Genomic DNA, 25,000 nt, shown 5'->3' with positions numbered 1-25,000 from the left:
GCATAAGTTGATGCCGGATGTGAATCTGATATGGATGTTGGATGGTGGTCCAGTTTTGTGATTCGGTTGAATGTTGCCGAAGGCAATCTCGTCCCATTTCGTCTTGCGCTGGTATCCCTAGGATGCTCCTGAACTTGCTGCCTTACTGCTGCAATGTTCATTTCCGATCGCCCAGTGCGCCTCCTACCAGAATTCTCCTTGTTGCGGTTGAGGTGGAGGTCCAGTCTTGTGATTTGGTTGAATGTTGCCGAAGGCAATCCCGTCCCATTTCGTCTTGCGCTGGTATCCCAAGGATGCTCCAAAACTTGCGGCCTTACTGCTGCAATGTTCATTTCCGATCGCCCAGTGCGCCTCCAACCAGAATTCTCCTTGTTGCGGTTGAGGTGAGTGCCATGCTCTTGGTATTTTCTAGCATTCGCCGAGATGGGTTTGGCTGCTGGAGGCTCCCGTTCTGGGAAACGTTCCCTGAGCGCCTCACGAGTTTGCTGCAAACTTCCAGTTTGGTGAAAGGTTGTAACCACGAAGGTCCGCTGTTCAGTCGTAAGTTGAACCATCTTTTCAATGACTCAGACTGTCTCTGAACCCATACACTGGAGGCCCATCTTAAATACCCATCTTAAACAAAGAATGACGCAACCGACGATTACCAGACCAGCTTAACAATTTTACATAATCAACTTGGCAGTCGACAAGTAATGCGTCCATTTAAAACTGTCTTGCACCGATTAGCCAAACTTGTAAAAATGCGATTTGAACTTGTCATTTTCAATGAACATGTATTCGGTCATGTGTGACAGCAATGATGCATGAAAGGCATCAATGGAAAGCGAAGGATCTCCTCATAATTGGTAAGCCACATGTAAATTATAAAAACAAATAACCACCTTTAGAGGCCATTTTTCCCCGCAAGGCGGGGGTTGGCCTTTTTCGGGAACCATGGTTGTTGTTGTTTTTTGGTCCCCTTTTTGAAGCAATGTTTTACGGCCGGATGCCCTTCCTGACGCCAACCCTTTTTGCCGCCTCTAACGACAAACAGGGAATTACCAGTGAACTGGTACTCAATTAGCCGACCTCAGAAGGATGACAGGCTGAGTCAACCCCCCTGGCGTTAATTCAGTGATTGACCAGGATTCAAACCCAGGATCCCAGGATCCCAGGATCCCAGGATCCTAGGATCCTAAGCCGGCACCCTAGCCGCTAGCCCAACACCAGGGCTTGTCAAATTGTAAATTGTCAATTGTCAAACGAAATAACCTTTGCATATTAACCCCTTGAATTCGGATTACCTTTTTTTGATACGCACTGTATAATACAATGTATATTTAGTTTGACAACCTGGTTGGAATAATAGGTGAGCACAGTATGTATATATATATATATATATATATATATATATATATATATATATATATATTGTTGCGGATCTCAGCGCCGGCCTTTTCCCCTTACTAAGGGGGGATTAGTCCCCTTGTCTTTGACTAGCCGACGGGACCCGGGACCTATGACGTCCTTCCCGGACAGCGCGAAGTTGGGTCGTAGGACTAATCACTAATACCTAATTACTCGCGCTGCCCAGAAACGAGGAAATAAGCCCCGCCCAAATCACGGGTGTTAGTGGATATGCCGAGCGGTAGCGAACCCGTGACCCGAGCCGTTATCAATGACTACACCTGATCCAAGCGGTTCTTAATCGTGCCACGCTTACCCAATGATGGAAATCACAGAAACAGTCGAATTTGGAAGAAAGGAAGAACAGAATTTATTTACACAATGTACAATGGTTCAGCAGAAGAAGACACAGTGCAGCCTTAAACAGTCTTATACTTATCCCCCGGACAAACCGGCCCGTTCACACTCAGACACACTCACACGGGGTTGCAGACGAACAGGTTGATGGTCCAGGGATGGCGTCCGGGCAGCTCTCCCTCCGGTCCCCAACTCGCACCGCGAAGAAGATGAATACAGCAGCCAGGAGCTCTCCGCGTGGCGTTGGCGCGCACGGGATTATTACAGGGCGAATGGTAGGGCTGGCTGTGGCGGTTAATCACTCGCTTGGCTGCATATGTAATGGTTCAATATACGGTCACAATGCGCTCTGGAATTCCCGAAGTCCTCGTGCAAATCCTCTCCAACAAGTCCTCTTACACAGCGCAATTCTTTCACCCAACGAGTCCTCCTCATACAGTTCTCATCAGTCCTCGACTCGAGCGCCTGCCTCTCCCTTCTCATAACTCAATTGAACACCGCGAATCCCTTCTCATAACTCTATTCAACACCGCGCATCCCTTCTCATCTCAACTCTTCTGAGGTGGGGGCCTCGTGCAAAGGGTTTTATTGCCACGCCCGTGGAACCCTCTGGAACTCACCAGACGTTCTTCATCACGCCATGCCCTCTGAGCCCTGGTTGGCTGGGAGCCCTTACCGTCACCGCCTCTGACGTGCTCCTCGACTCTGCCACACCCCGACCCCGCGCTCCTCCGTCTTTCCAGGCCTACCTCGTGTCACTTGACTAGTTTCGAGCAAACCAAAGGCAGCGAATGCTGCTGGCAGCCAAAGTGCAACTAATTGCGGGAAGCCAAAGCGTAACAAACTTGAGGAATGCCAAATGGGGCGCGAGATCGATTATGCCCATGATGGAATTGGGGGGTGGCACAAAGATGAAAGGGACCTAAGCTCATTTCTTTACACAACGCAGATATTACAAGGGAAATGGCCTACTCTTACACATACTATGACACAACTAATACTCGAAGTGGGCCTACGTGTTGCTTGTGTACTAACTATGGGGGGGCAAACCTTTAACCTTTAATGATATTATATATACAAATCTCAAAACCCTATCAATATATACAGACTTGGCATTTAATGTGGAATTTTTTTTTTTGTGGGGGTGAACTTACTTTTCAAGATGACTTTGAACCAAAAGTTCATTGGAATTATGTTGAAATTATTCTAGATTTTGTTAATGTGACCTTGAAAAGAAACAAAAACCACATTTGACATTTCGAAACAAATAAATTGATCCTTGAAAGTGATGTAAACTGATATCAAACTCAATTCACGGACAGTACTGTGTTAAACTTCTGTACGTTTTCCAGAAGTATCTCTTTATTTTGCACATTAGCCAATTTTTTTTTCAACAAAAACAAAAGTTAAATTACGACTGGGATTACGGACAGTAAAATTACAGTTCAGTATTTCGTGTAACCCCCACGAGCATTCAGGAGAGCACGTACACGTTGAGGCATGCTGTTCAGGAGATTTGCCAAGGTTTGGACAGGAATCGCTTGCCATGCAGTGACAATACCCTGCTGCAATTCACGCACAGAGGTCGGCTGCTGGTCCAAGTGGTCGATTTGACGTGTTAATTCTGCCCACAAGTTCTCTATCGGATTCATATCCGGGGACATGGCAGGCCACTCCATATGCTCTACACCACGGTCAGCAAGAAAGTGTTGGATCATGCGAGCACAATGAGGCCGTGCATTGTCATCTTGGAAGACAAAGTTTCCTCGAAAGGCTGCACGAGCAAATGGAAGCAATGTTTCTTCCAGAATGGCCCTGTACTTGAACTGGTTCAGGTTTCCATTCAGAACAACCAGGTCAGTTTTGCCCCTTGCATGAAAAGCAGCCCAAACGGTCACCCCACCACCTCCAGCTTGGACTCTTGGCACGATACAATCTTTGTTGTAGGCTTCATGCACTTGTCTGCGCACTCGGACGCGCCCATCTTGACGATAGACCAGAAATCTAGACTCGTCACTGAAGATCACGTGATTCCAGTGTCCTGGCTGACATTGACGGTGCTCTCTGGCCCACTGCAATCGGCGCTGGCGGTGTTGTCTGGTCAGGCGTGGCTTTCTCAGGGGACGCCTGGCACGATAGCCTGCTTGAACCAGTCGTTGGTTGACTAGCCTTCTGGATACAGGCACATTTGTCAGTTGCTGCCACTCAGCCCTAAGCCGATTAGCTGACTTGGTACGGCCATTGCGGACTAACCGGTGCAGCTGGCGATCATCCCTCCTTGTGGTTCTGCGGGGATGTCCTGGCCTCGGTATTGGAGTAGGGACACCCCTCTGAGCATTTCGTTTCAGGATCTTTGACACCTGACCTTGAGTGATGCCGTACTGCCGAGCAATAGCACGCTGTTTCATGCCGTAATTTCGTAAAGCCACCACTCCATGACAAACAGCATTGTCGAGTTGACGGACCATCTCCAGAGGAAGCGGCAATAAATTTTGGAGATGTGCAGCAGTTGTTTTCCACTAATACAGAACGCAACAACCCTTGTATACCCGACTGTGAAGCCAATCATCAAATGCACCTCTCCGTACATTTTGCCACGCCACCTGTGATATAATCCTGTTGACTTCTTGCTGCGACAGACAATCAGTGACATGGTTCTTTTAACAAATAAATCACAAAAGTGTAAAAGAAACTCACCAGATTGATATACTGAGTTAAGAAAGTAAACCCAAGTCAAGAAAAAAGAAATATTCCATATTAAATGCCAAGTCTGTATATATATATATATATATATATATATATATATATATATATATATATATATATATACTCGCTCTTTCACTCTTTCACTGGCGTGACCGCCCACTACGCGGTGGGTGCGGTGCACGAGCAATGGGTGCGTGGTGCCTGGCAACCGCTGGCGTTCTTCAGCCGGCAGTTTCGCCCGTCCGAACGCCGTTATAGTACCTTCGACCGCGAGTTGCTCGGGCTTCATCTGGCGGTCAGGCACTTCCGCCATCTGCTCGAGGGCCGTGCGTTCACGGCCTTCGTCGACCACAAGCCACTGGTCTTCGCGATGGGCAAGGTCGCCAAGCCGTGGTCGGCCCGCCAGCAGCGTCACCTCTCGGCCGTGTCTGAATATACGACGGACATCCGGCACGTCGCGGGGAAGGACAACCCGGTGGCGGATTGCCTTTCCCGGTCCGTCGCCCACGCAGTCCACCTTGGCATCAACTATGCCCGGATGGCGGCGGACCAGGCCGCCGACCCCGGCGTCCAGGCCTTGCGGACCTCCGTCACGGGCCTCAGCGTCACCGAGGTGCCGTTCAACGGCGCGGGCACGGCCCTCTTGTGCGACGTCTCCCTCGGGCGGCCTCGCCCCATCGTGCCCGCGTGCTGGCAGCGCCAGGTTTTTGACGCCATCCACGGCCTGTCCCACCCGGGCACGAAGGCCTCCCAGAGGTTGGTCGCCGACAAGTTTGTCTGGCATGGCCTCCGGAAGGCTGTCCGCGGCTGGACCAGGACGTGCCTCGCGTGCCAGCGCGCGAAGGTGCACCGACACACCCAGGCCCCATTGGCCCCGTTGACGGTGCCGGAACGTAGGTTCGACCACGTTCACGTGGACCTGGTGGGACCTCTGCCCCCCTCGCGGGGTTTCACCCATGTCCTCACAATGGTGGACCGTACCACCCGGTGGCCGGAGGCCGTGCCTCTGGCGGCGACGACGACGGCGGCGGACGTCGCGCAGGCGTTCATCGCCACCTGGGTCGCCCGGTTCGGCGCCCCCTCGGACATCTCGTCCGACCACGGCCCCCAGTTCACCTCGTAGCTCTGGGGGGCGGTCGCGCGGGGGCTCGGGGTCCAGCTGCACCGAACCACGGCCTACCACCCCCAGGCCAACGGCCTGTGCGAGCGGTTCCACCGCTCGTTGAAGGCCGCGCTCCGGGCCACCCTCCACGACGGCGGCTGGGTCGACAGGCTCCCCTGGGTCCTGCTGGGCCTCCGGACGGCGCCCAAGGACGACCTGCGCGCATCCGTGGCGGAGTTGGTCTTCGGACAACCGCTGCGGATGCCGGGCGACTTCCTCCCCGACCCCACGGCACCATGGTCCGCGGCGCAGGAGCGCTCCGCGCTGCAGGAGACAGCCCGGAGGTTCGCCCCGGTGCCGACGGCGCACCACGGGCACCCGCCTACGCACGTCGCCCCGGAGCTTCGCACCGCGGAGTACGTCTTCGTCCGGCACGACGCCCACCGGACACCACTGTGGCCCCCGTACGACGGGCCTTTCCGCGTGCTGGAGACCGGGGTGAAACATTTCACCTTGGACATCGGCGGTACTCCCGACCGCGTCTCAGTGGATCGCCTCAAGCCGGCCCACATCGACGTGGACCACCCACCGCCGGTGGCTCGGCCCCCCTGCGGGCGGACCCCCGGCACTGCCCAGGCCCGCCGGCACGCCGCCCCCCGGTCCTGCACCCATCCCGGGTGCAGCCGGAGGCATCCCAGCTGGCATCCCTGCACCCCGGACGCCGCCAGTCGCCAGAGGGCGCTTCGGCCGGGTCATCCGTTTGCCCCGCAAACTGGCCCTCCAGGTGCGCGGGAATTCTGGGGGGGCGCGTGTGGCGGACACGAAAGCTCACTGGCGTGATGGCATCATTCCGCGCACCAATTGGGCGTTGGCCACGCCCGAGGGGTAGGCGTGGCCTCGGGATATACACGGGGCTCGCAGCCCCGAGCTCCTCAGTGCTACAGTGGAGCTCTTCCAATAAAGACTCTTTCTTATTACCTGCGTTGTCCGCTTCCCTTCTTGGTACGCAAGTCGTGCGCGTAGCATCGCACTACAATATCACCTTTATCTCTCAATATTGTTGAAATAAACATCAAATAGCTGTATGTTGAAATATGTTGAAAAAGTCAAAACTTTCCATCCTTTTTCACGTGACTGTGTATATATATATATATATATATATATATATATATATGTATATGTATGTATGTATATGTATGTATGTATATGTATGTATGTATGTATGTATATGTATGTATGTATATATATGTATGTATATATGTATGTATATGTATATATATATATATATATATATATATATATATATATATATATATATATATATATATATATATATATATATATATATATATATATAATATCACTGTCTTCAAAAGTCCTGGCACACACAATTTCGTTGTTCTACTCTTCTTTTTCTTTTCTTTAATGGATCCAATTATTCCCTACCTTCTTGTGGGGTTGTGCCAAGTCTTTCACGAACCTGATAGCTCGGCCTGATGTCCGCCTGAAGGAAGAGGTCATGGATTTTGAGTTTGGCCAGGGTGCCGGCGATAACTCATTTGTGCAATTTTGGTAACAATGCCCCTAAATGCAAAGAAGTAAGCAAATTCAAAGTTTTGTCTAAAAGTTTGAAAATTAAACAATGCCTGTGGAAAGAAAGTCTACACCCCCTTTCAAAAATGTCACCTTTTGTTGCCTTATAGCTTGAAATTAAATTGCATTAAATCAGCCTTTTTCCACTTTTATTTACACATCGTAACCCACAATTTCCAAGTGAAAAACAAATTCTACATATTACAGAAAATGATTTAAAAATACAAAACCAGAATATATTGGTTATTTTAAGATTAAGAAAAAATATTTTTGATCTTATTGTTATCAGAAGTTTTCCATCCAAATTTTTTTTTGGGAAAACGTATGACAATTGATATATAATGCTTCATTGCAAAAAATGATAAATTTACAATATTGCTCAGGTGAATGATGCAACAACATCTGACCCTAACATCTTCAGTATGCATAATACAATACAGTACTGTAAAATCCAATACAGTACATAATACAATACAGTAAAAAATATACAAGTTACTGTATTTCCCACTGCCTTGTGAGTAATGGTGTGGACACCTAGACTGTAATTTGGATATAAAATGGTGTGCATTTATAGCTTTCCTCTTGCCATGCTCAACGTTTGGTCATATGATCAATGGACTGCATAATAAGGCCTTGTTGTAAATGAGCCATTTTATGTTCATTTATGATGCTAACCTGCAAACGTGTTTTGTCCTGCATGATTGCATTTATGAAAAATGTTCAAACGGTCATGTTTGCCTTTGTTTTCTGTAGGCATCTTCGTGCTGGTGCAAGTAGCGACATGTCTGCATCACGTACGCAGACAACTGTTGATCAGGGAGCCCCAGTTTGTGTTCCTGGCTGTTCTCGGTGCGCTGGGAATGGCGATGTTCGTTCTGATGCTCGTTTTCGTTCAAGCCGGTAATTATGTTCAGAGATAATGAACGAAGTTGGCCTATCACCTTGTTTTTGAATTCTAAGCTCCACTTATCTTGCTGTCTAATTGCATTCAACTGTGATTCCATAGGTCCTATTTTTACACTGCTCGAGCTTGCTGTGTCCGGTGAAAGATTTCCACCAATGAACAGCCAAAACAATTGTGACAAACCATAATTGCAGGATTTCATTTGTTGGTAAAACGTCCATTGTATACCAAGTTTTCCTTGACAGCTTTTGTGTATAACAGACGCGTGTCCGCTTCATGTAACACCAAAAACATCTCCGATTGGTTAGACCTGAATTGGTGACATTTTGTTTTGGTAGTCGCAAGAACAACTTTTGTGGATTGTTTGGGTTTTTTTTACATACAGCAACTGAAGTCATGAATTATACATACATCTGATTAGCAAATGAAATTAATTTTTTACGGAATGAAGAATCTTATATGGGTCATTGTCCATCAAGATATGCTCATTGTAGTTTGGATAATTAAAATTCATATTCCACCAATCTTCATTGTTTATTTTTAGTTGAGAAACCCCATTGTGTAATGATTTTCAGTATTTGCCAGTTTAGCATGTTCCAGCTTCAACATAACCGCCATCTTTCGTCATGCATTGTTCATCTTTGAAAAAATTATCCAGTTGTTGCTGAGAAATTTAATGAATTGCATTTGTGATTGTAGCCCCAAGTTCATCCAAGAGAATGTGGTTTTGATGAGTAAATAACACTTTTATATCACCACACAATAAGTAGTCCAATTTTGACAAGTCAGGCGAATGAGGTGGCCAAGCATTTGGTCCACATCTACCCATTTTAGCTCTTTCACGAGCCTCGATTCAGTATACAAAAAAAAAAAAAAAAAAATTCACTTGTCTCGTCTCAAATCACAAGTGAAAAAAATTCACTTCTCAAACGAACTGTTTCTATCTAACCTTCTAACTAACTCTTTGTCTCTATCTAACCTTCGAACTAACTTTTTGTTTCTATCTAACCTTCGAACTAACTTTTTGTTTCTATCTAACCTTCTTACAAACTTTTTGTTTCTATCTAACCTTCGAACTAACTTTTTGTTTCTATCTAACCTTCGAACTAACTTTTTGTTTCTATCTAACCTTCTAACTAACTCTTTGTCTCTATCTAACCTTCGAACTAACTTTTTGTTTCTATCTAACCTTCGAACTAACTTTTTGTTTCTATCTAACCTTCTAACTAACTTTTTGTTTCTATCTAACCTTCTAACTAACTTTTTGTTTCTATCTAACCTTCTAACTAACTCTTTGTCTCTATCTAACCTTCGAACTAACTTTTTGTTTCTATCTAACCTTCGAACTAACTTTTTGTTTCTATCTAACCTTCTTACAAACTTTTTGTTTCTATCTAACCTTCTAACTAACTTTTTGTTTCTATCTAACCTTCTAACTAACTTTTTGTTTCTATCTAACCTTCTAACTAACCTTTTGTTTCTATCTAACCTTCTAACTAACTTTTTGTTTCTATCTAACCTTCTAACTAACTTTTTGTTTCTATCTAACCTTCTAACTAACTTTTTGTTTCTATCTAACCTTCTAACTAACTTTTTGTTTCTATCTAACCTTCTAACTAACTTTTTGTTTCTATCTAACCTTCTAACTAACTTTTTGTTTCTATCTAACCTTCTAACTAACTCTTTGTCTCTATCTAACCTTCGAACTAACTTTTTGTTTCTATCTAACCTTCGAACTAACTTTTTGTTTCTATCTAACCTTCTAACTAACTTTTTGTTTCTATCTAACCTTCTAACTAACTTTTTGTTTCTATCTAACCTTCTAACTAACTCTTTGTCTCTATCTAACCTTCGAACTAACTTTTTGTTTCTATCTAACCTTCGAACTAACTTTTTGTTTCTATCTAACCTTCTTACAAACTTTTTGTTTCTATCTAACCTTCTAACTAACTTTTTGTTTCTATCTAACCTTCTAACTAACTTTTTGTTTCTATCTAACCTTCTAACTAACCTTTTGTTTCTATCTAACCTTCTAACTAACTTTTTGTTTCTATCTAACCTTCTAACTAACTTTTTGTTTCTATCTAACCTTCTAACTAACTTTTTGTTTCTATCTAACCTTCTAACTAACTTTTTGTTTCTATCTAACCTTCTAACTAACTTTTTGTTTCTATCTAACCTTCTAACTAACTTTTTGTTTCTATCTAACCTTCTAACTAACTTTTTGTTTCTATCTAACCTTCTAACTAACTTTTTGTTTCTATCTAACCTTCTAACTAACTTTTTGTTTCTATCTAACCTTCTAACTAACTTTTTGTTTCTATCTAACCTTCGAACTAACTTTTTGCTTCTATCTAACCTTCTAACTAACTTTTTGTTTCTATCTAACCTTCTAACTAACTTTTTGTTTCTATCTAACCTTCTAACTAACTTTTTGTTTCTATCTAACCTTCTAACTAACTTTTTGTTTCTATCTAACCTTCTAACTAACTTTTTGTTTCTATCTAACCTTCTAACTAACTTTTTGTTTCTATCTAACCTTCTAACTAACTTTTTGTTTCTATCTGACCTTCTAACTAACTTTTTGTTTCTATCTAACCTTCTAACTAACTTTTTGTTTCTATCTAACCTTCTAACTAACTTTTTGTTTCTATCTAACCTTCTAACTAACTTTTTGTTTCTATCTAACCTTCTAACTAACTTTTTGTTTCTATCTAACCTTCTAACTAACTTTTGTTTCTATCTAACCTTCGAACTAACTTTTTGTTTCTATCTAACCTTCTAACTAACTTTTTGTTTCTATCTAACCTTCTAACTAACTTTTTGTTTCTATATAACCTTCTAACTAACTTTTTGTTTCTATCTAACCTTCTAACTAACTTTTTCTATCTAACTTTCTATCTAGGTTTCGGCTAACCCCCGCTCTAGCAGGGAAAATGGCCTTAAAATGCATGTTGTGTTGTGTTGTATATTTAAATTAAAAGTTAGAAAAGTTCAAAGTTGCACAAGGGCTTTATGGACACCGTATATATATATATGTATTGGAATGGAAAAAGACCGCGGGGGGGGGGGGGGGGCGCCATCAAGCATCCATTCGGCTTTATTGTCCCCCGTCGCACCGCGGAGCGAAAGGGGGACTATGGTTTTCCCGTGTGTCCGTCCGTCCGTGCGTGCTTGCATGCATGCGTGTGTAAGCGAAGGACCGCATTCGAATTTGGTGTGTGGGTGCAACCCACGTCAAAATCCAAGATGGCCGCCGCCATGTATGTCTGATGCCATGTATGTCTGAACCTTGTGAGCGGAATATCTTGAAAAATAAGCGAAGTACCAACTTCTAATTTGGTGTGTGGGTGTATCTAGGCACAAGGAAGAACGCTATTGAAAATTGGGTCGCCACGTCAAAATCCAAGATGGCCGCCACCATATATATGTCTGAACCTTGTGAGCAAAATATCTTGAAAAATAAGTGAAGTAACAACTTCTAATCTTGTGTGTGGGTGTATCTAGGCATAAGAAAGAACTCTATTGAAAATTGGGTCGCCACGTAAAAATCCAAGATGGCCACCGCCATGTATGTCTGAACCTTGTGAGCGGAATATCTTGAAAAATAAGCGAAGTACCAACTTCTAATCTGGTGTGTGGGTGTATCTAGGCATAAGGAAGACCGCTATTGAAAATTGCGTCGCCACGTCAAGATCCAAGATGGCCTCCACCATATACATGTCTGAACCTTGTGAACGAAATATATTGAAAAATAAGCAAAGTACCAACTTCTAATCTGGTGTGTGGGTGTACCTAGGCATAATGAAGAAACCTATTGAAAATTGGGTCGCCACGTCAAAATCAAAGATGGCCGCCACCATATATATGTCTGAACCTTGTGAGCGAAATATCTTGAAAAATAAACGAACTACTTACTTCTAATCTGGTGTGTGGGTGTATCTACACATAAGGAAGAATGCTATTGAAAATTGGGTCGCCACGTTAAAATCCAAGCTGGCCGCCGCCATGTATGTCTGAACCTTGTGAACGAAATATCTTGAAAAATAAGCGAAGTACCAACTTCTAATCTGGTGTGTGGGTGTATCTACGCGTAAGGGAGAACGCTATTGAAAATTTGGTCGCCACGTCAAAATCCAAGATGGCCGCCTCCATGTATGTCTGAACCTTGTGAGCGAAATATCATATCATAGCATGTTTTCTGCGTCTTCCACTTTGTCAACTCACATCACTTCCCCGACGGGGGACCTAGGCATAACGCTTGTTGTTCTCTGATCTAGCTCCCTCTGTTCTCTCAGATGTACAATCTTGCTCGGCTTCTCCAGGACGTGCAGTTTGCCCAGTAATACTGTCTCCTTAAACCCACCAAATCCAGGCTTTCTGTCAACTTACACCCTTTTGTTGTTCTTTTCTCCTGTTTGTGACTCTGCCTTCCATAATCTTCAATTGCACTCTTCCCTCCCAGATTTTAAGCAAGTGGTGCATCACCATCTCGTGTTACCCCATATTCCTACCCAATAACTTTTCTATCCCCATTAATCCGACCTAACCCAACCCTCTTACTTGTATGCTCCTGTTTCTTCCCTTCCTCTCCCCCCTCTCTCTCTATCTCCCTCTATTTTCCTCTTCGTTCATTCCCTTGCTTTGTGTCCAACTGTGGTTTCACTGCCTGATTGTGAGTATGTTTCCTTCCATGAGCCAAGATAGTCCATGCAAATAATAAATTGATGTTAAGTATTCTCTCTCTCTCACTCTCTCTTTCCATGGTTTTTCTTTTGGGGGATGAAGAGGGGGTGGGGGTTCCCTCCAGAGGTTACCTAAGTATCTCGACCTTTTAAACTCCGACATTGTGTCTTACTAACTAGGAATTTTCATTTTTCTCTACCACCTGAATTGTCAACATCGATATGGAACTCGGAGTAATGCATAGCAATTGGCCTTACACAACTTGGAGCTGTCGTTGTCTTTGTAGGTGTAATCGCTCCTTGGAGTGAGCGCCTCCGTGCGTTGTGGGCCCCATCTTGGAGGTCAGCGGTTGTGGCATCCGTGTCGGAACATCAACCTTCAAACATCGTGACCTTCTTCCTGGATCTGCACATCATGTTGGCCATTGCTCCTGTCGGTGTTTGGTTTTGCTGTAATCAAGTGGATGATGCACGCATCTTTCGTAAGTCTATATGAAAAATATACAGGAGTTGGGGTGAATTGACTTTTTTTTCCATACCATCGTAATGTGCCCTGATATTGTCCTTTGGACCTTTGCTCATTGTAGGCCTCACAATGAATCTTGGCACCTGCGCTGTGTGACAGTGGTGCTGTATGGTGTAACTGCGGCCTGGCTGGCTCACGCTATGGTGCGTCTCATGGTGACACTGGCGCCCCCGATGTGCATCCTCGCCGCCATCAGTCTCTCCCGGTTCTTGGACGAGGTGTTTTCCGATGAAAGTCATCCAATGGAAGACATTACGGATTCCAGCTTGGGAGAGGAGAGTGCAACCAATGGTACCAATGGCAGCAGCACCCTCAATGTGTTGCAGCAGGATCGGAGGAGCATCAGAGAGGTATTATCTGATCCCACTCAAAATGAACATTGGCAGGATGTGGGTGGGAGGAGGTTTGGCAGGATGTGTAGGTGGTAGCAGGATGCAGAGCTGTGAGGAGGGGGGCGGGGAGGATTGGGTCAGGATTTGGGATGATGGTGCCAGCAAGATGCTGGGTAGGGGAGGGGGTGGCATGAGGCTGGGTGAGGATGCGGCCAGTCAGGGTTGGGGTGGGGATGGAAAGATATGTGGTGGGGGTGGCAAGATATGTGGTAAGGAGGGAGGTAGGCGGGCATAAATAAATGAGGCAGGGTGGGTGCCGGTGGGGGTATCACTTCATGAAGCGAGGCAGGTGCAGTGGTTGTGGGGGTGAGGTGGAGGTGCGGCAGACCGGACTTGAGGCAGATGGAATGCCGGTAGAGGCGCCACAGCAGGATGCGAGGCAGGTGGAGTGTGAAGGGATGGCATGACGTGAGTTGGACAGTGTCAGGGGAAGTTGTCAGTGTTTGAGGGTGGGTGGGGTCAGAAACGGGTGTTAGGGTTTGAGGTGTGTGGGGAAGTGGCACTACTCCCTTGGTCATCAGTTATATTAAGCCTGGTGTTGGCCTAACGGTTAAGGTGGCTGGCTTAACATATTAGGGTCTTGAGTATGAGCCCCTGTCGTACCATTAAATAATACCAGGTGGGTTGACACAACTTCCTTCTGAGGTCGGCAAAATGAGTGTCAGCTTACTGGAAATGGGGCACTGCATCAGCAGCACAGCTGTGCTCCCAGCAATGTTGCAACTTGGTACATGGCTTTATTATGATGTTTCAGAAAAAGTTTGAGTTTTGGGATGTTTCCCAAATTTTTTATGGAGTTATGCCCTTTTTGAACTTTGAAAATATCACCTATTATACATAAGTCAGTTTTCAGCTGCCCTGACTCCACCACATTTATTTACACTCATTGGCTCGACAGCTGGCCTGACTCCACCCCAATTAAAATCATGCGCCGCCATTCTATGAAGCAGCACAGAACGGCAGGCCTTAGGCCTGGGTGTTAGTCCATGCCCCAGTGCAATTGCAATGATCACAGGTATATAACCACGATTTATTACATATGCATGGAAGCAGTACGCATGTTTTTGCTTCATGTATGTACATGTGGTTGTTTTTTATTTTTGGCACCAAACGTAGCATTATACACCGCACAAATAAAGGGGTGTTTACTGATATTGAACTGACACTTGGTAGTGAACATGTATTGCAAAGCAATTCTGCCTCTTTTTTTCTTTTTCCAAATGTACTGTATTATTAGTAGTATTATCTTTACCCTCGCCAGAGAAGAGGGTATTGCATTTGAGTCCGTTTGTTTGTCTGTCTGTCTGTCCGCGCAGATTAAATATGATTTTGTCTACAACCGTTGGTCCGATTGACAGGAAATTTTCACCATAGGTGTACCTCCACCTGTATAATTTTTTAATGATAAATATGACGCCATAGGTCACGTAGTATGGGCGCCATCTTGGAAAAACCGAAAAGATTTGCACCTCTATATATCCGAAAGCGCTGAATAGAAAAAATTGAGAAATGGCTCATTGTAAAGAATTCTCCATGGGGAATAAAATATGTTAATGATGTCATAGGTGCCTCCATTATGACGTCATAATTCCACAAGTACAAAACTTCATCCGATGAAGATGAAATTTCTTGAGCGTCATGTCGGCATAAATTGGTGGAGAAAACATATGATGACGTCATAGGTCACGTGGTTTGGCCGCCCTATTTGTTTTAACACAAAAGCCTTAATAACCACTGAAAACATGTCCTGGCGAGGGTCGACAATCTCTGATTGCTCTTTCTAGTTAATAATGGAATTATGAGATCAATTTTGGTCACGGTTCTTTTTCTTTCTCATAATCTTACTATAATTCACCAAATGTCCGTCTGTCCGTTCGAAGGTACCGCAAAAACGGCTGAACCAATCACAACGATATTTTGGGTGGGTATTCCTGGGACCCCTTGGAGTAAAATAGGCTATATTGTTTTTCCAATTTTTTTCCAATTTTCCAGTTTTTCCAAACACGATGGAATAATATTTACCGATTATGAACAGTGATGTGGCTTTTATTGAAATTCTACAAATACTTTTTAGATTTTGATGAGAATGATGAACCTGCCGCGAATGCGGAAGTGGACAGATTATGGCCATGAGCGGGTTTGATAATATCCCAATACAGCCGTCATTCAATCGTAATGTTTAAACGTTAAACGTTAATCGTTTTGTTAAAGTATCAATTGATGATTGGAATTGAGTGAATACAATTACGATTTTGAATTCGTAATTGTGTTCACCCACCCATACGGAACTTCACATCAGGATTTAAATATTTGTTTATGTCACGAATGTTGTTAAAAGTTTATTGTATTAATGTATATTTGTGATTGGAGTTATGCTGTTTGGAATGAAAAAAGAGATATCGAGGTCAAGTGAATGACGGAATGCCATGATGGTTTCTACTTTCTAAACGTGAATTCGCGGATTGCCATATGCATATTCGCCACGGTCCCTCGATCGATGTTTCTATACGTGAACGTACCTGTTTGTTTGCGAACGGGTATGTTTTTCATGGAAGGCCTTCACGAACTTGCTGTTCATGTCTGACGTGCGACTGAAGGTGCTACAGTAATGTGGAATTTATTGGTTTCATGCTTTAGCATTCGCCGTTTCTGCATTGTCTTTTTGCTTCTGGCCTCCCACCCGTGCATAGCATGGGTACCTCACTAGTACCTAGAATTATCTGATGTTTACCCTTTCATCATTCTTTTGTTTGTTTATTTGTTTTCCTTATTGTTTCCGCTTCTCATTATTTTTGTCATTCCCAAGTTCTTGCCAATCATCATTTGTAATGACATCCTCGCTGTACGTGTGTAGGAAATGCGCAACAGGCGACAGGATGATGATGTGTTGGAGAGCTCTGGCCCGACTGCACGGATCATCATGCTAACTGCATTTATTATGATCATTGCAATATTTGTGTCCCATTGTACGTACATGGCAAACAAGGCCTACAGCAGCCCTGGTGTTATCGTTGAGAGGATCCAGCAGGATGGGTGAGACCATATGTGCTGCAAACATTCGATGGTTTTAATTACCAAAGCATCATGTATATTATGGATCACTTGCTAATTTTTTGCAAAGAAGAATACTATAATGGGGCTTTGGCGTATGTGGGTATTTATGTGTGGACGGACTGCTTTCACCCCATTGGTTGGACAACTGGCTTGACTCCACCCACAATTGTAACCTGGAAAAAATCGTACATCTATCATTTTATGAAGGGATATAGGCCTCAGGACTGTGGTGTCCGCTCATGGCCCAGTGCAATTGGAACTAGAACAGCACTCGGTAGAGCGCATATCACCACCAGGCTGAGTAGCTTACGGTTGTATCCCACTGATAGGCTGGAGCTGCATTCGGACCTGAACCAACATCTAATCAGCTTGTTCTTGTCACCTAACCAACTCATCCACCAAGTTTAGTCACAACTCGTCCATAACTTTTTTAAATATCATGTTATGTATCACTTTTAGCCCAATCTCTCAATGGTGAAGAATCACTTAAAAGTTAAATAATTCTTGTATCAGAATCCACATTCAGATCTTCACCAAAAACGAATCGATGCCGTCTTGTCGCACACACAACCTGTCCAACAAGTTTTGTCCAAATCTGTCTATAACTTTTAGAGATATCCTGCTATATATCGTTTTGGCCCTATCACTCAATGGTGAAGAATCGCTTTAAAAAAAAGATTCTCGTGCAGTCATGGCCAAAAATATTGGCACCCTTGCACTTTAAAAAAAATAAATCACAATGTTCTCTTAAAATAAGTTGAAATTGACAAAAGTATTTTTCTCCACAATTCTTTATTTCACCGTTAATATTGTTGTGTCACCGTCGATTAAGATGACCGGTGACTGATAGCCGAAACAGTTTTTTAAACACTCAAATAAAACACGGGTATATTCCCGAACCCACAAAACATGCAAAAACAACCAATAAAGTTCAACAACAATGATTTTAATCGAAAAAAAAATGAAGGAATGAAAATGTCGAAATACAAAACTGAGGTAAATTAATTTCCTAATTGAGACGTCTCCTCACACTGACACAATTACGAACACACAGGGGAATATAAAATAAAATATGTTTCCTTTAGCCGGCTGGCACTCTGCTGTCTCGAAAGGGTCTTTTTGAGAGAGACAGGTGGTGATGGTCCATGTTCAAAGCCTCCTGCGCCGGAGCGCCCCAAAATGGCGCTACCGCCACACGTCAAACGCCAAGGCGTGAAGCAAACAGTCAAGACGGCCTCCTTTTAGATTCCCCCTTCTCGTGCTTGTAGCGAACAGCATGGCCTTGAGCCCACCACAAGCCCAACAGTCGTGAAACACTGCTAACGCAGTCCAGAGCTCCTTGGTCCAACATGACCAGCGCACGAATTGCAAGATGGCGCCTTTCTTCCCCGAGCAAAACCAGCGAGATAGATAGATAGAGAGAGAGATAGAGAGAGAGAGACGCTCTTCTTCTTCCTCTTAAGATCCAATCACAACGTCCCTCCTATTTCGGCCGCCCACTTCCTACCGGCCCATTCATGCCCCTCGGGGCATGGCCTACCCAACATGTTCATAGGGCCGGCTTAGCTTGGCTTCTTGCCAGCGTGGCTGTTGTCATTTAACGGTGGCTTTCATGGCCGGCTGTGGTAAATGCAATTTAAAGGTAGTGCAAAAACGTAAGGGAGAGATTACAGGGGGGTGGCCTTGTCCAGGGAGGCTGGCTACAACGCCATGGGCCTTAAACTTCCTGATAACATTGCGTACAGTGGATACAGGAACATAAAGGTCTCTGGAGATGGACTTGTAGCCTTGAGATTGTGCATGCTTGGCGACAATCTTGTGCCTGACCTTCTCAGACAATTCTCTGGTTTTCTTTCTTTTCTCCATGCTCATTGCGGAACACACAGTGACACAAAACAGCAGAATAACTCCTTTTCTCTATTCAAACTCGTTGAATGAGTGATTTTAAAAATATTTCAGGCACTTGCAACTCACCATAGGTGAGTTCACTTCCAAAGTGAAGGAGAATCACCTGCTTGAAATCTAATTATTTCGAACAACTTCTAAAAGGTGCCGATAATATTGTCCAGGCGATTTTAGGATTTTTGTGTGGAATAAGCTAACATTTAGTAATTTTCTTCAGGTTTTTTTGTTTGGTTCCACTGCAAACCAAAGAAACACATATGTGGATACTAAAAGATTTTTTAATTTCAACAATTTTCTGGAAGAAATGGTGCATTATTTGAAAAAAGTGCAAGGGTGCCAATAATTTTGGCCACCACTGTATCTGGAACCAGATCCAGATCTTCACCAAAATTTAATCAATTTGTCCTCGTCACACACCCAACCTGTGCACCATATTTTGTCCTAATCCGTCTACAACTTTTTGAGATATCCTGCTCAAAGACAGACAGGCGTGAGAACATAACCTCCCTCCACCTTCAGTAATTAACCGAGCTATATCTAACCACGATGTATTATACATGCATATAAGCAATAGACATGTTTTTGCTTCATGCATGTAACCCGGGATATTTTTATTAGTTTCGGGAGCGATCACAGCAGCAGTCTTTGACGTATACACAACCCAAATAAAGGGATGAGCAATGTGTATAATAAATGAAGGTTTTTGTATGTAATTTCCATTTTAGCCAGATTTTCCAAGTCTCAATGGTGCGAATATACAGAAAGGTCGCCCGCCATTTTATGGACCTTTCTGCAAGTAATAATAATAATATGCATAAATATTGTCACAAACCTCGTATAATTGTTTGAGCGATTCCGGCCTGTATGACAAGGTTTATAATCCTACCCGTGAAAGTTACTGTGTTGTCTGAATCCCACGGCAGGACTCGAGTTGTCATGGATGACTTTCGAGAAGCATTTGAGTGGCTGCGACACAACACTGCCGAGGATGCACGCATCATGGCTTGGTGGGATTATGGCTATCAGATCGCCGGCATGTCGGGACGCACCACTGTGGTGGACAATAATACTTGGAACAACACCCACATTGCATTGGTGAGACTCCACTGTGCTCTAGAATCTGATGCTAAAGGAAGTGTAAAACCATTTTCTCCACCTGCTTTAATGCTAATATATGGGCAATCTCTCCCCAATATGCTTTTAAAACTTCTCTTGTTTGTCATCACCAACGTGGTGGACCCGAGCCCACACTAGATCCAGCATAGTCGGTTGTTTACGGATTTGCATGCAAAACTCCATGTAATATTATCTTGCACAACATTATACAGAGCCATTTGCTATCATTACCTCCACCACCTAAGGTGGATGGAGGTTATGTTTTCACCCCTGTTTGTCTATGTGTTTGTCTGTCTGTGAAAAAGATATCTCAAAAAGTTGTGGACAGATTCGGACGAAATTTGGCAGAGACGTAGCGTATGTGACAAGGACGAAATGATTTGATTTTGGTGAAGATCCGGATTCGGATCCGGCTACTATAATTTTTAAAGTGATTCTTCACCAATGGGAGATCGGGCCAAAAACGAGTCATAGCAGGAGATCTCAAAAAGTTGCGGACAGATTTGGACGAAACTTGATGGACCGGTTGTGTGTGTGACAAGGACAAATCGATTCGATTTGGGTGAAGATCTGAATATGGATTCAGATACGAGAATTATTTAATTTATAAGTGATTCTTCACCATTGAGTGATGGGGCGAAAAGCAATATCTAACATGATATTTTTAAAACGTTATGGACGAGTTATGGCTAAACTTGGTGGACGAGTTGGTTAGGTGACAAAAACAAGCCAATTAGATTTTGGTTCAGGTCTGAATCCAGATCCGGCCTATCAGTGGGATACTGTTCAGCCTGGTGGAGGTATTCCCCTCTACCGAGTGTCTTTCTAGTTTAACTGCTGATATTATAGTCTTAAAATTGTAAGTTTGCCGTATTGAGCTGTCTGTTCTAGGTTTGATCCATCATTGGGTTGGACTTTGCTGAAAGCAACTGTTTTAATGCATTGCCAGCAGGGGGCGCTGCATCTCGAGCACACCATTCTTTGGATGGCCCCACAAAACCAGCTTCTTTCTGCACTTAGATTATGGACGCGATATATCCCATGGTGTCCTTTGGAAAATATAGGCCATTGGGCATTGGCATCTGACAAACTTTCCTACTTTGGCATAGCTATATAATAAGAACTACTTTTGGTAGGTGAGCTATGGAGTGTGGAGGAAGCACAAACATGACAGAGCAAATGGCTTTTGCCTTTGCCATAATGGCCTTGTGCGATATTTCATGAAATTCCTCAACCTCTCTCTGATTTAACTGTTTCATATATTTTGTGGGAACAAAATCTGGTGTTCCTTGGGTCAGAGACCTTTAATCTAAATATTGTTTGTTGGTTATGGTGTCAAACACAGCTGCAGCCTCTACAAAGGTGTGCAACCCCGAGTATCTGTCGATTGAGAACTACCTGAGAACATTCATGTGATGAATATAGTTAAACAAGGAAGCATTCTTGCTTATTGTACTTTCAACAAGAATGTGACCGCACTGTGGTCAAAACCTACGTCTATTTTTGACAATAATATATATTTTTCACCTCCTCTGTCCACGCAACTCCCTCGTCCTTGATGTTGAATGTATTATGCAATTCATCTCCGAGGGTCTTCAGGGTTTGGTTCAATATCAATTACGAGTCTGAAGGACAGATGCGTCTGGTTTCAGGCAGCTAGTACACCCGTTCTGTCGAGGAGCGGCAGGAAAGGTCATGTTATTATCCTATGTGGGGTATATAGATGACAGTAGATCTAGGCTCAGAGCTCAAGAACGTCTGAGGTATATTCAGTTACCAAGTTTCAGCCCTCTCGCTCTCTCTGTGGTAATAAACCTTTTTTTCATTGAACCCTGCACGTGGTCATTCGACGTATGGGACCTTTCCATTAAGTGTGACTGAATTGGCTTTAAAAAAATCTGTGAACCGACCCATTGGGAAACACGTATTTAACGCGTATGTGGCGTCTTTCAAAAATTACGAAGCTATTTTTTTGAAAGGAGGCGTGTACAGGCTTGAATAAACCTTACTAATATTGTAATGCTCGACGCAAACAAAGTCAATGGAAATCTGACGCAACAATGTTGAACAGTGTATAATCGGCAGAGGCCTCTGCTAATTAGGCCCACTAGGAAACAAGATGGCGGCTATATAATTTTGTGTTGGCACTATGGTGGGTGGAGTCAAGCGACATGTGGGTGTGGACCGGCAGCTGTCCGACCAATGGGTGCACATTTCAAAAATCGACCCCCAACAAGAATCCCAATAACAACAACAACAGCAACAACAATAGTAATGTGAAGCTCTTGTAGACCTGTGACATGTCGCAGGTAAAAATGTTCTTGCCTTCTGCATTAATACTTTGAAGTAGCTTTCGCAGATGCAACTGAGGGTTTTCACATATACTTCTGGGACAGTGACCTCATCAAGATTGTCCGATTTTAAAAAGAGTAATAATATACGTTTTCCGAAGATAATTCCCATACACGCAGAATTCCCATTTCTCTGATAATTCCCATGGAACAAACAATAAAAAAGAGAGCGAGGGAGAGGGGAGAAAACACAATAACCTGGAAAGGAAGGGGTAGGCATTGGAAGGGTTAATGAGGGTATAAAAGGTCTTAAGTATGGATGGAGGATGACCTGAGGTAATGGACGGTAATCTTGAAGTCCTGGAGGGAAGAACGGGATTGTATAGACTGAGGAAGTTGGTGCCACAAGGGAGAGAAAGAGAAACAAACAAGTAGAGGTGAGCAGAGCCTGGATTTTTGGAGTTTCACCAGAAGTGGTTTACTCACAGATTGTGTGGCCCACAAAAATGTAGGGCAGGGCAGTGGGGTGAGGAGCACAAGGATGGAAAGGGCAGAGCATGCAGGACCAGAATGTGGACAGGGGCCACTGACTTGTCTGTGATATGAAAGTAACAGTGGATATTTGGCAGTAATCCAGTCTACCCTTCTCCATTGATCAATGGGAATGGACTGCTTTATCGATTCGTCATTATTATTACCCTCGCCAGAGGAATGGGTATTGCATTTGAGTCCGTTTGTTTGTTTGTCTGTTTGTCCGCACAGAATAAATATGATTTTCTCTGCAACCTTTCGTCCGATTGACAGGAAATGTCCACCATAGGTGCACCTCCTGTATAATTTAAAAAAAATGTTAATCATGACGTTATAGGTCACGTGGTACGGGCGCCATCTTGGAAAACGCAGAAAGCGCTGCACAGAAAAAATGGAGACATGGTTCGTTGTAAAGAACTCTCCATGGGGAATAAAATATGTTAATGATGATGTCATAGGTGCCTCCAATATGACATCATGATTCGAAAAGTACAAAACATCATCTGATCAGGATGAAATTTCTTGTATATCTATGGATAAATTGGTGGAGAAAAAAAATGTTGACTTCATTGGTCAAGTGGTTCAGCCGCCATATTTTTAACACAAAAGCCTTAAAAACCACTAAAAACACGACCTGGCGAGGGTCGGCAATCTCTGATTGTTCTTTGTTATTTGTGAGCTTCCTTTGCAACAATTGTGGAGATCCGATGACATTACACCCAGTTTGTAGGATCAAAGTCGTCGTGGTGTTGGTCAATCTCTTATTGCTCAACCGGGGAATGTACATGAGGAACACTGCCGCCCTGCGTTGATGACGTCAGTAACATATGCCCACCATCCTCCAGATTGATTACGTCACTTATTCAAGTATTGACAAAGTGCTTCATTGCACAAAATCTATGACGTTGAACCAACTCTTGTAAACGCTGATCTTTTTGTGTAGGACATGTCACCAGAATGGATTACTTGTGTATCCCTCAGCTACTCTGAGGACTTAGCTGTGGAGCTGATGCAGACACGGTTGGCCACTCGTGAAAAGTGGAAGCCTGCTGTCTCAAATTGACTTTTCCTTTTGAGATAATAGAGGCATGGCTGAGGGTTCCCAGTTGTGAAGTTCAGTCAGGCTATTCAGGCTGGAGTTCCCCAAGGCAGTGTTCTGGGACATGTGCTTTTTCTGGTCTTCATCAATGATCTCTCTGACTCTCTGGAAAATCCTCTCTATCTCTTTTCTGATGACTCCACTCTCTGCCGCTCCATACCTCATCCCTCAGATTGTCAGTCTGCAGCCTCCGCACTCTGCAGACCTGGAAAAAAAAATCAGACTGGTCAAACAAGTGGAACATGTCTTTCAATCCTGACAAATCTCACACTCTCACTTTGTCTCTCCGAAAAGACCGTCTGGACAATCCTCCCATATACTTTCTCAACAATCCTCTCGAAGAAGTTCTGTCACTCATGTTTTTGGGTCTCACTATCTGCCATGATCTTTCCTGGGAAAACCACATTTCCAAGCTGGCCTCCAAAGTCAGGTGCCAACTGGGCATCCTCAGGCATGCGAAGTCCTTCCTTGGCACACCTAAGCTCCTCACCACCGACAAGGCTTTCATCCACAGCTCAATGGAATACTGCTCTCCCCTCTGGGCTGGTGCTCCTGCTTCACACCTAGCTCGGCTTCACGCTGTTGAAACCAAAGCATTCAGAATCATTGGAATCTCCCGCGATGAAGCTAACTCTGAGGGCCTTTCACTCACTCACTGCAGGAAGGTTGGTGGTCTTTCTGTCTTCTACAGACTCCTCTCCGGCCTTGCTCCCCCAGCTCTCTCTGTGCTCTGTCCTCCAAAGATTCCTACAGGCCGCACAAGATCTGCCAGCAACCCTCTTATGGTTAAACTGCCAAAATCAGGACTCTCTGCTCACCTTCACTCTTTAATTTCTCTTTTCTCTCGCCTCTGGAACAAACTCCCTCACTCTCTTCAATCCCTCTCCTACCTCCAGGTCTTTAAAACAGCTGTTTACCACCATCTCTCATCTCTCTTCCCCCCCCCCCCCCCCCCCCCCATCCAAAACCTAGATCCTTTCAACCCCCGTTAATTCACCCCAGATCCACCTTTTTGAAATACCAACTTCTTTCCTGGAAGTCCTAGCAGTGTCCATGTGTTTTATACCTATCCCACCCCCCCTCCTCCGCCCTTGCCATGCCTCCTCCCCCAAGCCCTCTCCCTCCTGCAGATCTCCCGATGTCCCTGTTCTCTACGGTTGTACTTGTTTGCTTCCCTCTCTCTCCCAATCTCGTCTGCCGCTCCCTTTATCATATGTTTTATGTGTCTGTTTGTTTTTATGTGATTAATGTTAGCTCTTACACGAGCCTCGATCTTGTATACAAAAAAAAAAAGTTGCACCGGTAAATGAATGAAGTTCGCTTTTTAATTGTGATTGATTGTATGATAAA

At 44.2% G+C, this 25,000-nt stretch overlaps 1 protein-coding gene across 2 annotated transcripts in view; it reads left to right on the top strand.

Annotated features, from left to right (window-relative positions):
* LOC137430317 (dolichyl-diphosphooligosaccharide--protein glycosyltransferase subunit STT3B) overlaps window positions 1-25,000 on the top strand; it is a 90,980-nt gene that overhangs the window by 57,399 nt on the left and 8,581 nt on the right. For both annotated transcript variants that reach the window (XM_068121099.2, XM_068121100.2), the window contains 5 exons: window positions 7,901-8,047; window positions 13,024-13,218; window positions 13,362-13,612; window positions 16,509-16,687; window positions 19,537-19,708. In XM_068121099.2, the coding sequence (XP_067977200.2) occupies window positions 7,901-8,047; window positions 13,024-13,218; window positions 13,362-13,612; window positions 16,509-16,687; window positions 19,537-19,708 (944 nt within the window). The remainder of the gene's footprint in view (window positions 1-7,900; window positions 8,048-13,023; window positions 13,219-13,361; window positions 13,613-16,508; window positions 16,688-19,536; window positions 19,709-25,000) is intronic.

Source organism: Myxine glutinosa, chromosome 6, assembly GCF_964187855.1.
Source record: "Myxine glutinosa chromosome 6, kmMyxGlut1.1, whole genome shotgun sequence".
NCBI classification, from domain to species: domain Eukaryota; kingdom Metazoa; phylum Chordata; class Myxini; order Myxiniformes; family Myxinidae; genus Myxine; species Myxine glutinosa.
This window is presented reverse-complemented; position numbering and strand designations above follow the sequence as displayed.